The sequence below is a fragment of the Orbicella franksi genome, chromosome 1 (assembly GCF_964199315.1).
Source record: "Orbicella franksi chromosome 1, jaOrbFran1.1, whole genome shotgun sequence".
In the NCBI taxonomy this organism is placed as follows: domain Eukaryota; kingdom Metazoa; phylum Cnidaria; class Anthozoa; order Scleractinia; family Merulinidae; genus Orbicella; species Orbicella franksi.
In genome coordinates, this window is record NC_138145.1 from 8,932,684 (window position 1) to 8,951,013 (window position 18,330).

Below are 18,330 nucleotides of genomic sequence, written 5' to 3' on the forward strand. Positions count from 1 at the left end.
CGTTCTCGTCGATTACTACTCGGTACAACCGAAGATGACCGAGTCAACCTACCCACAATGCCCTTAGCACCCGGGGCTATTTTCGAATCACGGGATCCGCCATATTTCTCGTCTTCGTCTTCCGGATTTGGTTTTCTATTTTGATTAACTGGCGAGGTAGGTGCTCTTTAATGGAACTTAAGTGTGAGAAGATCGTATATTTACTGTTCCTTAATAGACGAATGTAATTTCGTATTCAGTTCTTGACCGATCTTTCGTCATGGGGGTGGGTGACATTAGACTATGAGCTTGCAGTTTCTGCTGACCGCCTTTTTTCACGTGTTAATGCGACACAATATCGTTCAGTTTGTTACTGCAAAATATCTCGAAATGATATCTAATTCATACTGGATCAAATCTGGTAACCGTGATTTTTTGTTCTGAGAATAGTTTAGTCGCATATGAACCGTAGGCTAAAGAAAATTATACGCCAGTAGCTACCGTATTGTATTGCTTAGGCTGCAGGTAGCGATTTTCCGTCTTCGTAAAGCGCTTTAGCTTCCTCTGACGTATCCTTCCTCCTTTTTTTATTTAGTTTCCCGACCATGGCAGCAACAGGACCTTACAACTACTCGTATATATTCAAATATATCATTATCGGTAAGTTAAAATATTAAATATTATGGTACTCGCACTTTGTTCTTTGTCACCAGTCTCCAAATGAGAGCTGATTAAGCTTGTAAGTCATTGTGCGTTTGCGAATGAGAGTTAATAAACTATTTCAGATTGAAATATTTATTTCATCTTCTTGCATGTTTACGATAAACTTTTTTCATATTTTTATTTATCAATATTTTGACACGCATCAGTAGTCTGTTGGTCATTTGAAAATACGGCGTGTCCATGTTCAAGGTTTTATTTGATATTTTATTTGATATGTAGTTTAAAGGCAGATGTATTAAAATTGGAAATACACCTGTTTCACCTCAGTTTCCTTCTTTCTTTTGTGCTTGTTGTAAAGAGGTAGAGTTTTGAAGAGTTTTGTTTGCATGTCTCATGCTTTTTGCATGCATTTGCACATATTAAGACAAAGTAAAACTACCCACAGATGATGACCTTCTTGTTCTGCATAATAGATGAGTAAAACAGACACCCAACCTCACCAAAAGACATTCAGAACTACCATTTACCCTTGCCCAGATAATCATCTCGGCAAAGTACAATTTTCTATTATTTTGCAATCTTGCACAATTTGATCAGTTTGAATCATACCTTGTTTGAGTCAAGGAGAGCTTTCATTGGTTTTTACTAGCCATAGACATACTAGACATACTAGTACAAGACTGGAAATTGGTCATTGGATGTCGGACCAAATTTGTGATTGTCTGACTAATTTTACATTACGATTGCATATCTTGACTGACACACACTTCAATTGTTCTTGTTTTACAGGAGATATGGGTGTAGGCAAATCCTGTCTACTTCATCAATTTACAGAAAAGAAATGTAATTACACATGTTTACATTTTACCTAATTTCTAAAATATCTCAGTTGTTCAAACCAATAATGATAATTTGAGCAAAGTCATCATTCTGGTCATTTGGCTTTACTACATGTATGTGTATTTTGCTTCATTCAATTAATTAACTGTATGTGGCTTGTCTGTTTTAGTTATGGCAGACTGTCCACATACCATTGGTGTTGAGTTTGGAACACGTATAATTGAAGTGTCAGGCCAAAAGATCAAGCTTCAAATATGGGATACAGCAGGACAAGAGAGATTCAGGTATGTATTCATGTACCAAGTTGTAGCAATAAACCTCACTACACCCATTTTCCTAGGACCTACATGTATCCCCCTCCTCTGCTGCTTACTGCTTAATTACTTTCTGTTCAATTGTATACAAAAGCTTCTGACCAGTATTTTACATCAAATGCTGCCTTATTTTTGCAACTTTCTAGAGCGGTCACAAGAAGTTACTATAGAGGTGCCGCTGGTGCCCTAATGGTGTATGATATTACAAGGTAAAAAACAATTTTAACTTAAAACACCTGGTTTTTTCATGTATACATGTACACTTTATAGTAGAATCCCATTTGTCTATCAGAAGTCCACCAAAGTCTGGAATGGGTGCTCTGTGAATGCTAAAGAAATCTGAATTTGCCAGCCTAGAGATCATTGTGTTGGTTGCTAACCAGGAGGATCACAGCCTCTGTGAATGAAAATGTTATGTACAATATAATTTGTTTTAATTGTTCATGATGTAAAAGAAATGACTTGAAGGGTGCCTGACCACTAGCACCAGTGTCTTCAAAATTAAATGTACATGTACAAGCTAAATCTGTATGATACATGAATGTACCACAAACAGGGATGCAGTGAAGAGCTGGCTGGGTGTTACTGCCTAGTTTTACTGGCTAAAAGAGAGCATAAAACTGGCTCAAATGTCACTAGATTTTGACTAACTTTGAGGGTGTTAAGGGCTGAAAAACCGTTCAGGGCTCATTAATGAGCCAGTTTAGTGTTTATTTAGCTGCAGGCACAGTACAGTGCAACTTCTACTTTGTAGTGAGATGTTTTGCATCGAGTGTGGCTTATAAATTAGAGCTCTGCACATGTAATTCCATTTACTCAAAGCTTGCAATTGAGCAAGACAAACATTTCATTTTATTGTATTCTGATGCTCATTTATAAGGTAACTATTGATGTAATGCCCAATTCAGAACATGACAGCTAAGCAAGATATTTCATATTACATGGATATGATCGTGTTTGGGGAAAGTAATCAATCAAAGAACATTTAGCTCACCATGTGATTTTTTTTCCTTACTTTAGGAGAAGCACTTACAATCATTTAAGTAGCTGGCTCACAGATGCAAGAAATTTAACAAACCCAAACACGGTAATTACCAGGCCTTTGTTGATGACTGCACAGGAGGGCTACACATGAAATGTCTGGTCTTGCGGTTGTTGCATGGGAGCAACCCACACACTCTTTTGTAAAGTTTATCGTAGTTGAGGGATCGTTTCTGTTTTGCTGCATTCAAAAGGATTTGTTCTTACTAATAGATTATTTTTCCTAATTTATATACCAGGTAATATTTCTGATTGGGAACAAGTCGGATCTTGATGCACAGGTCAGTTCTGAAATACATGTTGCTCAATAATTTTTTATATTTTAAATTGTTCCAGACTTTTCTCCAAGCTGTGAAAAACAAAATCAGATGTGTGGCTGGACACTAATCAGAATACATGTACTGATCAAATCACATGAACAAGGTCCAAATCGATTTCTAGTGTGACCTTAGTTGATCTGTTAGATTTCCTTGCAGGGTTTCAGCCCCACATGTGCACAGAATATGAGAAACATTTTGCCCACAAGTAGTTTGTCCTAAATCCCAGTTGACCTTCAATTTTTGTCCTATTGTAACTGCACTCAAAGTTATGCCTTCACTCTTGTAATGAGCAAGTATTTTTCCCAACAGAGGGATGTGACATATGAAGAAGCCAAACAGTTTGCAGAGGAGAATGGTAAATAGCCTTAATGGCTGTTGTATTTCTTTTAAATTATTATGAACTTCTGTGGCCTTAAAAATGTTAGCTTGTAAACCTACAAACCACAGATATACATATACATGTACTGTTTAGTTACTGTATATTGTACAATTTTATTGTGGTATGACATGCATTAGTGACAAGTTTACTTGTTTTATTATAAGCTTTCACAAAAATGTCTGTAACTCTTTTGACATTACTGTGTACATATATAGTATTATTTTAATGATCTTAACTGACTGTACAGTAGTCACTTTTATAATCAGCTCAAAAATGTTTGCATTCCAGGACTTCTCTTTTGTGAAGCAAGTGCAAAGACGTGAGTATGGTCAACACATTGTTTAACTTGTTCTCTTTGTGTCTTCACACTAATTAATAATTAATATGTAAACTGCAGCATTTTACATGTTTGATTAATTCTGTTACATGTTATAATGTAAATTACTATTCTGCAGTCTTTGTTCTAACCCAAGTTGTGTTTATTTCTAGTGGGGAAAATGTGGAGGATGCTTTCTTAGATACTGCAAAGAAAATATACCAAAATATCCAGGATGGAAGGTGTGTTTAGTTATCGTTTTGTTTACTGTTTTCACTGAAGAGTGCTGCGCATGACATGTATGTACAGTGTGAATTGTAGAAGTGTATTAATGACAGTAATAAAGCATCAGCCTTGCTTGGAATATAATTCCTCTTACTGTACTGTTTGTAATGCACCTTCAGGATTTTAGCTAAATTCACATCAACACAGTGTGAACATACACATTAAATTATGTCAAGAAGTTATTCTCTTCATCCATGTAAGAGGCACAGTTGCCTTAAATGTTAGGATGCAGATTCTAGATTGAGTCATCTGAGTTGAGTCCTTGTCTACTGTCCTCTATGTAGTGTTGTATTTTTGGGCGAGACATTGATTTAACAGAGTCTCCCTCCTCCCAGATGTGGATAAATGGATACTGACCAATTAAATGCCCTGGGGTTTACCATGCAATGGACTAGTGTCCATCCAGCAGCTTCAGGAAACAGAAACTGGAGGCATGCTCTAACGTGATGGGTGGCAAGACTTGAACAAGGACTTAACCTTTCGTTCTCTTTATTGGTTTCCTTGATACGGGATTAATATTTAATTGACGATACTATTTTATATGGTACAAAGCAGAGTTAGGTCTCTGCACCTGTCTTTGAGTGTGTTATTATTGTACATGCACACTTGGTAAGTGAGAGCTTGTTTACATGTATGAGTTAACTGTACCCTTGTTGTGATTTGTTTAGTTTGGATCTCAATGCTGCAGAGTCGGGAGTGCAACACAAACCTCTAGCAGGGCGACCATCGAACTCGCTGCACACAGATCAGCAAGCAAACCAGGAGAAATGTGCCTGCTAGCCAACTATCGCCGCGTCAAGATCTTTGATTTTAATCAGCTAACTTCAAGAAATTTACCCTGTGGGACACAGATGAGAGCATGACTTATTTTCCATAAATGGTACAAATCATCGGCTTAGTGCAACATTTACATGTAGATACCAGATGCAATATAAATACTTATTATATACTAAGTAGTAAAGGGGAATTGGTGGGGATTGGCACCGTCTTTACAAATGCCATTTGCCAGTTGTTTGACAGTGTGTTACATGTGGTACATACATGAAGTATTTGTTTGTTCCTGCTAAACTGCCCACCACACTAACCAGCAAGAATGATTACAGTGGGCTCAGGGGATTCCAGGAGAATATATTTCTGCTAAAAAATTCACAGTGGTTAAACTTGTCTTGCATGTTAAACAATGTAAATGCAATGATATATCACTTTGTCTATTTTTGCAATCTATCTGGATATGGTTATTACAGTCTGTAAATGCCTCATTCAGAAGGGCAGCCAAGGTAAAAAAAACATTTGACGTTTGTTTGTCTAATAACAAAAATGCTAGGTCCACTGACTACCAGGTATTCCTCATTGGATTGTCACGCAATGCTTTGTTCACATCGAGGGACAGTCCTTAATGAAGGAAATTGTTAAAACTTGGTATTGTAATATTTGTACATTTCTTCGTACATAGTGAGGAGGGCAATACCCAAGTGAATTGTTTTAACCATTCAGCACCAGGCTTAAAATAACAGAAATTAATTTCCCCTTGCTTATATCTTTTGAGATATCCTACAACCAGATGAGATAAGATCAAGACCGTTAACATGTTTTAACATGTACATAATTATTGATGATGCCTTAACGATCAAGAAAGGTTAAAAAATCTTGGTGTTACAGTAAGGACCTGAAGGATTGACACTTGAAGTACAGTATTAAAATACGTGTACATGAACGATGGTATTCCAAGACAACAGATTATGTGTGTTAATATTTCATCAATTTCCTAAAAAAGCTTGTCTGTCTGTCCTTTGAGGACTAACTCCGTTTAAATGTACCAACATGTATGTTTTTTCAAGGCAGCCTTTCCCATTTGGTTCCACTGAGTGTCCAAGTCAAAAAAAAAAAAAATCAAAATTTAATTTTGCAAGATGATAAACAAGCAGTTAAACATGAAAGTACTGCTCAACACACTAGGGTTTAATCCACAGACTTAAAAGTTAGAACCATCTTGTACAGTGTAATTAACAGAACCATGTGAAATTATTGTTCGATAGCTCGCACTCTTAGCGGGTTACATCTGAAGACATCAAAGTTAGTATCACAATGATTGATGCAAGGTTTGTTGCCTCTGGGAGTGGGTTAAGTTGGTGTACTCATTTACAATTACATGATCGTGAAAAGCCTGAACTCTTTCAAGAGCTTCACTGCGGCCATGCAGTACGGCAAATTACAGGTTTAATCAAGACTTTTTAGCTTGTAATGTTAATTAGAATTTGCTGCTGCATAGTTTTGCACCTTGAACAAAGGTGCCCTTGATACATCTAGGGATTGAATCTACTTGTAGATTAATTACATTGTGATAGAGGTTAGCCTGTCATTGTGGACTTTATTGGTACAGTATCACAAATCGTTCTCAGAACATTGTCAAATGAGATTCTTATTAAGCCATGGTAGCCTAGTGGGTGGTATTCGCTCAACCGCAGCTCATTCCTTTGTGAAATGGTCGCACAAGTCTAATGTAACTAATTTGTTCCGTTACAGTAACTAAGACAACCGAAAGTCTACTGCGCCTGCTACGGGTAATCCTTTTGACGCTTACATGTATATGATACCAGTGGACCATAGTTTCTACTAAAATGACACGAAATTGTTGTACAACTGAAAATTGTGATTAAATTAAGTACTAAAATACGCAACGAAATCCAACGGTAGAACGCGGGATTGTCTTTTGCAAATATAAAGAAAAGAGCTGTGTATGTTTATTGTCGCTTCGCTACATGTGGCATTCAAACCTCGCGGGTTTAGCGAGGGGAAAATGAAGAGCAAAACATCTGCGTTGTGTTTAATTTGAACGCTGCAACAGCAAACAAAGTTAGACAGAATAGTGTTGTTTTGCGGCAAAATTTGCCTTCCGTTAAATGACTGTGATTTTGATTCTGACTCGCAATTTTCGTTTTTCCCTCGAACACAATCACTAATTTGTTTCTGGGATTTGGTGTTTAGAGTCCTTTTCGTCTTTACAGAGCCTGGAAGGGAGTTTGCGAAGGGATTTGCTCAGTGTAGGAACGAACTGAGTCAGGAGCGTTGCCCAGCGGACTTTTTCAAACTTCCTTTCAGCCTCTCCAGAGTAAAATCGATGGTGCGTAGTAGAAGCTGGGAGAAAATGTTGGGGTATGGGGAATTAATTATAACATGTATTGCTAGATGCAGTCTCCTTTATTTGTTATTTCATCTAATTCATAAATTCTTTATATACAGTAACTCAATCTAGCCTGCGTACCAAGCGTTCCAGTACGAACGAAGAGCTTTTTCTTTTAGCCTCGTCTATTTTTTGCCCTCGCCCAATTTTCGCGTGACCACTGAGCTAGCAGGCGAGAAACTCTTGGTTCGTGCAGGAACGCTTGTTACCCAGGCCACACTCAATCTGAATCTTCAGACGTAACGTAATGTCAAAAAGTACCAGTTTAGTTTTTAATAAATAAATAAAAATGAAAATTCGATTTGTTTATCCAAAAATACTTTAATTTATAATATGAATCTTCTACGCAGTTTTCTCCTTTTTTCGAGAAAATGCGACATTCATTCTCATCGTATTTTATTGAAGCTGAATTTTGAACATAATGCTATCACTGTGTTTGAACGACATGTCAATTTGACGAATAATATTTGGAAACTAAAATATTCCACGCCTCGACATCCCCGTCAAAATTGTTTCAATGGCTCTTTTTCAACAGCCTTTACATCAGGATTTGGGCTTTCTCTCATTGTCCCTATTCGTAATCAAAGAGGCTACTGGATTGCGATTTCTATGCGAGAATCATGCTTTGTTCGATTGCAGCGCGAATGGCTATGGCGACGAACAGCGCGATGGGCACTGGGCACCGAGTAGAAATCCGTTTTAAAGACAGAACGAATGGTAATATACTTCCCTGTGCCAAGGTTGCTTGGGTTGTTTACCGCTCGAGAAGAATATGTTGTATTTGAAGATTCACTAAAGAAAACCGACATTTTGGCTTGAGGCCTTGAAAGCCAAAAGGGTTTAAACTGGTGAATCGAAAACGAGAGTGAATCGTGGCCCATTGAGGGCCTGTTTACAAGGAGAGAGGGTTACCCTAGCAAGCGGGTTACTCGCACATTTCCTCTCTTTTCCTTCGTCGCGTTTACAAGGCAGCTGGGGTTACCCGGGTAGGCGGGTTATCCTATCTGCTTGCTAGGGTTACCCTGGCAGGCGGGTTAACTTTTTCCCTTGTAAACACTCCAGGTAGGGTTAACCCGCCTACCCGGGTTAGCTTTCTAATTGTTTCCAGACCCTTTGAGTGTAACCGCGTATTAAGTTGTCCCGGGTTGTAGGGTTACCCTGCCTGTGAAATTTTGCTTGTAAACCCGGGCTATCTTTTGCCCTCCAGCTGGGGTTAACCGCTTGCTAGGGTAACCCTCCCTCCTTGTAAACAGAGCCTTACATGCCAACAGGAATTTCCGGTTTTTTTCTAAATGGAAAACAACGTGGACCTTAATAGCCCTCGAAAATAGTAGAGGAGGGGGGTACTAAGCAATGATTTATTCTGGGGCAGCACAGCGCCCCATTGTGTTTTCCAAAATCCTCACTTTTCTCTCCAGAAGTCCATTAGCGTAGCATAATTAACCCTAGGAATAAATATTTTAACAAGAAATAAAACTGTACAAGTAGGCCTAAAATTACTATTTTTTTTAGTTCTTCTAATAAGGAGTTATTTGTCACCAAGCTCCACGTCATCTGTCCCACCATAGCGAGGCTTACTGCCCGCTGTCCAGTTAGCTTGCTGTTTTCCTTTCCCAGACGCCCACTTGCACGCCAGACAAGGAGCCATTATGAAGACTTCATATAGAAATGTTAAAACGTTGGTGAATACTCCACCTTGAGGGCAACATAAACGAACTGCGGAACGAAAAAAGAAACTAATCAATCAAAAGCAATAAATGTTAGCACACGAGATTTGTGTGAAACCACCTTGTGTCATATCAGAAACATTTTTGGCAAATTTGCTCAAAAATCGAACACAATTCGCGACATGTAGACTTTTACGGAAAAAAAAAATTGAATTAAAGCTAAGCTTGCATTCAATTCACGAGTCTATCAGTTTCTACTGGATAATGGTTTTTCCTGAACAGTGTCGCTTTAATTTCCGTTGCTTGACAAAAAGGGAACTGGATGGACAAAGAACAGACCCAGAGGACACTGGCTCGATCGATCTCTGACCTCTGACCGCTCTGTCCGGCCCGCCTGGAAAGAGCCAGAAACTAGCTAAAGACACTCGCCTCAGGCGTCATGCTCCTTGGTACTGCACGGAACAAAAAAAAAGTCTTGTGGAATAGGTTGACAATCTCGACACGGTTATGAGGCTCAGTAATACGACTCACCTGGGAATTATAGGTATAAAATTAAAAAAAAAAATGAAATACAGTGATGCAGTTGGTACTTACATGGCATAAGAAGAAGAACGAAAATGAATCCTAAAATTGATAAAACAACAAATATTGGCATGAATATTGTAACGAACATCCATCTCTGACATGCGCACGCTGTGTATTCGTCACCATCATCATCGCCGTCGTCATGGTAACTCTTTGTCTCGCTGCATGCTTGGGATTGTCTTGGGGAAGATTTGCTACCATCTAATAAGAAAGTGAACAAAATGTTACGCGTTAACATTTTGTAGGTGACTTCTACAGATGTTTTTCTCGTTTTTCTCTTGTAGAATACTGTTCAGGTCAGTCAGCACGCGGTCAAACATCGTCTAGAAAACACGGAACGGGTAGAGCCTCTACAGTTACATTCAACCATAATGTTGCCCTAATAAATCACTGCGCGCGATCGGTAGATCCTACACTGCTTAAAGTGTGTATTTCGTGCTTATTGTCTCTCAATTCGACGATCTGACATGTTTGGAACGAGGAGCTGTATAAATTAGAGATTTGTCAAGACGCTAAGATCCTTACAAATTAGCTCAAATTGAACAAGAATAAATTTTGAAAAAACCTTCTGGCCACTTCGACCAAGCAAACGTGAATTCTGAAACACATGGGCTGTTGGATCAAAGAATACAGTCATGCGAAAAAGAAAACTGAAAAGTGTAGACTGAAAATAACTTACATTTGAAACAGTCCATCGATTCATCAAAAGTTTTGAGAGTGAAGCACTCAAACTACTGTAAATTTCCAAAACAGCAAGGAATAAAATAAATCAACCAGCACATGATATTCATTTGTGTCGTCTCATTCAGACTGCAAAGGAAACTATAATATGCAACTACAACGTCTTCACCAAGGTGCCCAGATGTTCGGCTCGTATAAATGCCAGCTGATGAACAGTTATAATGGACTGATTAACCGACAATAGAAAGTGTTTAAGAATTTGAAAGCCATTGATCCGGCTGATCTGGCTTTTGGTTTTTTTTTTTTTTTTTTTTTTTCCTTGTCTTTTTTCAAAGCTGGTGCTGTTGTTGCTGTTTGGCTTTATCGTTGTCAATTGTACCACTAAAAGTAAAAATCCACAGGAATAATTGTCATTAGAGTTTGCGGTTTACGCCCTCACATCTGATTGACTTTCCCTAGCTATAGCTAGCGATACAAGCGATACATTCATAAAAATAATTCTTCTATCCATGCTTTTCGACTCGTAGTGTAATTCTAAGACAATATGTAATATATTACTTTGCCAGGTAAAATAATATGAACAAAGGAACAGTAATGCGTGAAAAATGTAAGCAGCTGACGTCCTAATAAAGTATGCACTATGAATTTGGTTCATATCGTAAAATGTTAGGCAAACATCTGAACAGACGAACAAAAAAGAACATTTCAACAAAACATGTTGTATAACTGTTAGGTAGAACCTGTTGTACACGTTTGAGTACCCTGATGCACAATCCAAGATGTTGCAACTTCGTGCAACAGTTTAGTCAAACGTATGCAACCTGTTATACCACGGGTTTTATGCTGCTTTGAGATGTTCCGTGTGTATCGTAACTCCGGCCAACTCAAAACCCCTTACAAAGTTGTGCAAAATCGGGAATAGACCGTTTTCGATATATTAAAATTCATCTTGGCAGTGAAGCTTAGAGGACACAAACAAAGGAAATTGAATGGCCATGTTTATTCATTTCTTGTGTTTGTGTCCTCTAGGCCTCAAAATCATGCTGAATTTTAACATCTCGAAAGTGGCCTATTACAACTGGCACTTCAATGGTACATCACAATGTTGGACATGGCAATGTTGAAAGAAAATTTGTCCTCTTTCAGGTGTTTTGTGCCTGGTTACGTAAAGTCTGCGTCAGGCCAGTGGCCCAAACGGTTGGAGCTTATCCCGGTTTCTGTAGTCACTGTTTCCATCGCAGGGTTAACCCCAGCAATAAATTCGCCGGTACCCTTTTATACACCTGCATGGGTGGAGAGAAGCACCGTAACAGTCAAGTGTCTTGCACAAAGAACACAACGTAATTGTTCCGGCCAGGGCTCAACCTAGCGTCCAGCGCGCTAATCAAATAGGGCCACCGCGCCTCCGTCACCTTGTGAGCTATCATTACAGCATAAAATCTATCAGAGGAAGATCATGAATGAGGTTTACTAAGGCTGGTTTCCATATGATTAGTGCAATCGTTACTATAAGTGCGATCGTTACAATCACTCCGGAAAAAGTTCATCGACCCATACGAATATCACTTCCATATGATCGCCACAATCCTCCGTAGGAAAAAAGATGTCAACTGGTACATTTGCCCATAGTTCTCAGCGAACGAAAACCTTAAAAACGTTCATAAAAATGTACAGAAAAGTTATAAAATCTTCAAACCTAGGCTACAAAATGTCCTTAGTACAGGGAAAAATACTGTAAAAATTTGGCTTTTTTTTGCCTCATAGGCTGTGTCAGGTTCGCAAGGTATTGTGGTAAAATGTACAGCCGCCATCCTTTTTCCTACGGTGGATTGCTGCAGATTGCAGCAATGCCAAGAAGACTGGAATCTAACGACGCACGGCATTTGGCATATTTTTCATCACAAATATCGCTACCATCCCTAGAGCAGATCGTCGCGATAGAATTAAAGTCTAAATATCCCAGCGATCGTTGTCTCAATGATCGCTACAGAGTTGTTTCCATATATTAAAAAAAAAATCGGCGATAACAGTGATGGCAACGTGTTCTGAATAAGCAAAACCGTGCGCATTTATAACGTATGCGGAACCTTACGTCTGTCTACAATAATGAGTAGGAACTGACGACGATAAAAAAGAAAAACAAACGAGAATGTTCATTCGATTTGCAAGATTTAAAGACCCCTTTAATGCTATAAAAAGGTGCTATAAATGAGCGTACGTGACAACATGCATGAACTCTTTGGCCAGGTGATACGGCAAACGATGTCAATCTTCTTCGGCACCACCTAGATTTAACGCGACGCTCACAGAAAAAAACAGAATTACATTGATAAGAAATCGAAAGATACCAAAGAAACCGAAAAGGTCGCTTTCTTCGCTCCCTATTATTCAGGGCCTGGTTGTTCGAAAGCCCGTTAACGCTAACCCAGGTTTAAAGTTAACCGAAGTAGTCTTTTTTCTTGTGTAAAAACGTTTTTGACTACTCATGTTTTGTGTAGTTTGAGATTATTCAAACTCAAAAGTGAAGGACAAACTGAAAACCTCACCGAAAATTACCAAACCCAAATCAAAATTCTCGCTAATCCTGGGTTAGCTTAATCGCGCCTTCAACAACCCGGCCCAGGGGCCTGTTTCTCGAAAGCCCCGGAAAGTTTTCGCGCCCGAAAAACCATTTTTAGTTAATCTGATTTTAAAGACAGAGAGGTGTACACGCCTGAAACTTCTTGTACGGAATGGAACCTCTGTTTATACTAAGAATATGTGAAGAGAACAGCTCTATAATCATAAGGTTTGATATTTTGCTCCGGCTTTCCGGGTGCGAAAACTTTTCGGGACCTTCGAGAAACGGGCCCCTGGGGCCCGTTTCTACTACTACTCATCCTCATCGTGCCCATGAGGATTCTTGAGGCCGGAAGGGGCCCGTTTCTGGAAGGTCCCGAAAAGCCGTAGCAAAATCTCAAACCTTATGACTACAGAGCCGTTTTATTCACGTATTCTTAATATGAACAGAGGTTCCCTTCATACAAGAAGTTTCAGGCGTATACACCTCTCTGTTTTTAAATGCCGATTAACTAAAAATGGCTTTTCGGGCCCGAAAAGTTTCCGGGGCTTTCGAGAAACGGGCCCCAGGACTTTCAGTGACCAGCGAACAACAAATTATAAACGTCACCGAGAAACTACTTGCATCAAGGACCGGAACCCACTGGATCGTCTCGGTGCGTTAGCTGTTCGTAAGGCCTTTAATCCCCTCCGATTTTCAAGTGAATTGTTACCTCGAACTTTCAGGATATGAGAAATTTAATTAAAGCCTATTGTTTTCGGTTCGATAAAAATCTCGTTTTGGGTACTAAAAAAGTCTGCTGTGATTTTCGAAAAAGGCACTAAGATCTAAGTTTTTCGTAGAATGTACAAAAAAGCCTTGACTTGTGAACTGGAGACTCGAGTTCACCTATAATGATCTTCTTGCCAAAAAAAAATCGAAGAACGCCGCAGGAACCTTCTGGTCGCTTTCTTCGGTTCCTAATATTCAGTATCTTTGTGATAAACAAACGATAACTTATAAAAGCTGCCCGGTCATATTTCGATAGCTAAAATAATTCCCGCCAAAAATCAGTCAGTTATATTATAAAGACCCTTGCAATTGACAGGATTTGATTGGATGATGTTGTATTGCTGTTACGACAATGCCCTATGTAAATGAGTTTTCACAAGATTTAGCATTCTCGCTTAAAAATATGACTGTAAGTAAAGTTTTTTTTATTTCGAATCTTTCATCTCAAATATAGCGGCATTTTTAAAGCAAAAATCCATAAATCCAGCTGATTCTTTCGAGGACGAACCTTGTTGAAAGCTGAACAAAATACAATTATGTTGGTGTTAAATTGCATTAGCCATCTTGTGCGCGAGTGTTTTTTATATTAGTTTAAAAGATGACAGGTGAAACCGCTTCAAAACGCCAACAAATTCACAAATCTACAAGAAACTAGGGGTTTAATACAAAGAAACCTTTCCATCAACGGTGTAACATAGATCGGACGATAGTTACAAAAATATTTTCGCCAGTTTTTCGCAACATTCTCCTTTTTCTAGTTCTTCAGAAAATTTCCCGCCTACTTGCAAACAAATTCGCATCTTAGCTCGTAGCATAATTAGAAAGTACGACCGACGTTCTGTTTTCTTTTCTCGCTCGTGTTTTTCGGTTGTCAAAAAACATAAGCGATTGTTGCAGAAACAAAAGAGAAAAATTATCAAAATAAAAGCTGATAAATTCAGTGTGAAATGCTAATTTTTCTTTCTCGCCTGTTGAGAGTAAACGCTGTAATTTTCGCACTTTCTTTCCAGTTGTAAGCGTTTGTCGAATATTTGCATGTATACCTTCTGTTCTTTTCAAAGTCTTTCGGTAAGCCCATAACCGTGTTGTGCGAGGTTTAATATCGCTTAACACCGCATAACGCGGGTGGAAAAACCAAAAAAAGACAATGATGCCAATATTTTTATATTACAGAGAATTACCATCCTTGCGCCAGCGAAACACCTCTTCAAGCGCGAAACATCAACAAATTAACTGCGACGAAGAATTTGCTTGAATAGTTTTCGAAAAATCAAGTGGAATGTAATCAACCGTTGATAAATAAATTATTAATAAACATTTAGAAATACAATGGAGTGTGGCCTAAACCTTTTCTCCGCTGCGCTGTCTGTGGCGATAGTTTCCTCTGTTCCGTATCCAGTAAGGTTTCCTTCTCAGGTCCACTGTCTCTTTTTTCCGTTCCAGAATCAACAAAGCTGCTAGCTTGGCCCAATTTTCCCTGAGAAACGAATCCCGATTGCGCGCGGGAAATAGGCACTTCTTCCTGAAACTGACCCCTGTCGTCCATTTCACTTGGCCCTGTCTCTTCCTCCGCAAGTTCTCCTATCTCCAACATTGATTTATAAACCGGCATCTCGAGATTAATTATTGCTTTTGGTGTTGGTGGTCTGACCAACTCGTATTCTTGGCGTAGTTTCTCAACCGCGTCTTCAAGAAGCCTTCGTTGACCGACCGGTAGATTCAACTGAGGGTAATCTTCCTTTTTCAACGCAAGAACCGCGGGCAAGCAATCGATTTGATGCGTTTTCACCAGAATGTCAATTGTGCTTTGGTTGATAAAAGAATCTTTCGCCCAAGCTTCAAACAATTCGGCACTCCCAAAAGTATCGTGTCTTCGAAGTAAAGGCGGCGGTTTTCCTGTCGACGAATCTGGAGAAGATTCGTCCTCTTTCACTTTAGAAAAGAAAAACATGCTGGTTCGGTTGAATTTTCCTCAAAACTAAGGAAAATTGAACGAACTACTAGAAAACCATTTGGGCGTCACACACAATGCTTTATTGACTCCTCAAAGAACAGATGGGGAAGCCCATTAAATTCAGCAAGCCACGTCAATGAATATATATTCAATCAAGTTTCCGTCTACGTTTTCCGGCCACATGGTGTTATGAAAATTCGATAACAATGCTTCCAGAAAAGCGGACATAATTTGTACGAGAAACCGACAGGCCAAATCATTTCTGTCACAACAAGGAACGACAAGGGCCAAGATAAAAAAGCACCAAGGATAAACTCTTGTTTGTGTAAGTGAATAGCATCAAACTTCGCGCAATTACTTGAAATCTTTACTTGACATCCGGTTTTTGAGCGAAACACGGCCACGAATCCTGAACCGAAATGGATATGTTTTCGTGAGATACAAAGCGAAAATTATACAAAATGTTACTTGGCATAAAGCCGCATGCGCCATTGGTGAAACGGTCACAAATATTTCGGTGTTGCTGAAGGAAAAGATATCTCTCTGGTTCATTGTGCGCGAACGAAAGAAAACATATCAACGCAAAAATTAATAGCCTTTTATTTCTCTCTTCTCCAAACTAACCTTGATTGATGGTCCAAAATAACGGGCGAAAAATATAAACACCCAACTGCGCAAGAAGCTCACAATATATGCAAAGGGATAATTTTTCTCTTGAGCAATTTTCTTTAATAAACGGTAAATGGGACTAAATTAAGAAATGAAAATTCTTTTGTGTTCGTTTGACAAATTTTTCTTCGGCTTGAGATTCGAAGAAAACATCAAAACAATGGAAACCCATCCATCCTCGAGTTTGAGGATCGTAAAAATGAAGTACGCTCGCTTTGTAATGTTGACTGATTTTCTCGTGTATTTACGTATGCTGTTCATGTCGTGTAAATCCCCTTGTTTATATACCTGAAGGAGAAAGCCTGCAAAACAACATAAGGCACGCGCCGAGCAGTCGAGTTACGAGTTAATGCGCTGACAATAAAACATGAATCTATCGAATTTTAAATGAATAAATTGTTAAAAGCGGTCAAGCTACAAGTGAGCGAATAAACTTTATTTGCCTAATTTTATCCTCTCCCTCGTTCACTCTTTGACTCCTCTTGAGAGACGAAGCCGAATGCCAGAAAATCACAGGGAAAATACGGCTGAGATAAAACACGGGAAATATACAAACGGACCAGTGTACTGTCATAATCTAACATACACACGCCGGTCGCACAGAAATAAACAAATAAAATCAATTTGTTCAATGAACTGGGATATTTCATCTAGTATTGTTATTAAACATGAGGCATTTTTTAAAGACATGTTAACATAGCCAACGCGTATACTCTAGAAACAATCCACTACCCCCATTCATTTTATTTTAAGCAATACCTCATAAAGGAGTTTTAAAATGATTGGCAATATTTGATCAAATTCTAACAAACATTTTAGGACATTTTCAAGAGACTAACTTCTAACTCAGTAAGCTAGAGTACATTATTCAATAACTCCCGAAAATTAAACAAACAAAACAAGTTGAAGGTTGTCTTAATTCAGTCTTCAACCTTTCAAATACCATGGTTTGCGCGATTTTGCTAAGTTTTCGTTGTTGTTCTCTGCTGAGTGACCGCGCCAGGTGCTTACTGAGTAGCCGCGCCAAATTGTTAAGAAAATCCGCGTGTTTTTCTTGAATGTAACTATGTAAGCAGATGAAAGCACAAGTGGTAAGGCATTATGATTAAGCCCTTTGTAGAGAAATAAAGAGAGAGATGGTAATTTACCCTGCAATGCCTCTAGAATAACTTTGCCACCTTAGAAACCGTTTAATAGCCGAGAAATCGCTATTCGTTTCTGACGATTCGAATTACCCTCGAAAGCTAGCCAGTAATAAATATCGCAAATTTACAGAAGTGTAGACCACTGGGCCTAACACCATCAAAATTCAGTTAGAAAAATCGAGAAAACTTAAAATGCTCTTTGTTTCTCATTCCATGGCGCGATAAACGAAACAAAAGAAAAACCCGTGAAAGACTACTTAACATATAAAAAGAGAGAATCTAAAGCGAATTCAATATTGGTCCGCATTTTCAAAAGAAACAACGAACACTTTGAAGATATACAGGACAATGACTTTACCGCAAAACTTTTAGACCAGCAGTTTATTCAAAACTAGCTAACTACACAAGAAGAACAACGTGCAGCATTAAGCTAAAATATGACGGCATGCAAAAATTTAGGTTATCTTTTAACATCGGACGAAGGAAAAGAAATAGCTATTTGAAGACATTTATAATGGGTGAAAACAATACTGAAAGTAAAAGGACACCTGTTGCGTTTATGATAATACCACGATTTTTATTGCTATTTACATATCCTTAAGTTACAATTTAAAACGTTAAAAGCTTTCGTTAGCTCACCACCCATATCTGGTGTATATCTGCTATCAATTAAAAGCATGTTTTTTCCTATTTCAAAGTAATTTACTATTATTCCTCAATATGTGCTATCAACTAACTCCAGTCGTAGAACCCACGCTAGAGGCGACTTAGTCTGTTACCAAGGCGAACCGAGAAAGCGATAGATATGAGTAGCATTTTCTACTGATCAAAGAGCAAAGAGGGAAAGTTGGAGACTTCCTTGCGGTTATCTAGGGGAGGGGCCCGGAGAGCCCCCCCCCCCCCCTATTTTGGGTCAAAAAAATATTAGAGAAGGAAGAAAAGCCGGCAGGGCAGGTATGACAACCCCCTCCCCCCCCCCC

General features: G+C 38.8%; 2 protein-coding genes across 3 annotated transcripts; one reads left to right on the forward strand and one right to left on the reverse strand.

Annotated features, from left to right (window-relative positions):
- The first annotated feature begins 69 nt into the window (after positions 1-69).
- On the forward strand, positions 70-7,618 carry LOC145488271 (ras-related protein Rab-14). Its single transcript, XM_081467103.1, has 11 exons — positions 70-156; positions 575-639; positions 1,432-1,485; positions 1,652-1,766; positions 1,943-2,005; positions 2,817-2,883; positions 3,077-3,118; positions 3,467-3,512; positions 3,825-3,855; positions 4,026-4,094; positions 4,806-7,618. Exons 2-11 carry the CDS (start codon positions 585-587, stop codon positions 4,915-4,917), a joined length of 654 nt encoding a protein of 217 aa, XP_081323229.1. The 5' UTR covers positions 70-156; positions 575-584; the 3' UTR covers positions 4,918-7,618.
- A 135-nt stretch (positions 7,619-7,753) lies between these two features.
- LOC145488254 (uncharacterized) lies at positions 7,754-18,322 on the reverse strand. 2 transcript variants are annotated; one of them, XM_081467091.1, is made up of 4 exons: positions 18,118-18,322; positions 14,930-18,086; positions 9,580-9,771; positions 7,754-9,034 (listed from the first exon to the last, which is right to left on the reverse strand). In XM_081467091.1, exons 2-4 carry the CDS (start codon positions 15,531-15,533, stop codon positions 8,847-8,849), a joined length of 984 nt encoding a protein of 327 aa, XP_081323217.1. In that variant the 5' UTR covers positions 15,534-18,086; positions 18,118-18,322; the 3' UTR covers positions 7,754-8,846. The 2 variants fall into 2 exon arrangements, with proteins under 2 accessions (XP_081323217.1, XP_081323209.1); XM_081467083.1 differs by having other exon boundaries at positions 14,930-18,322.
- Positions 18,323-18,330: the final 8 nt, after the last annotated feature.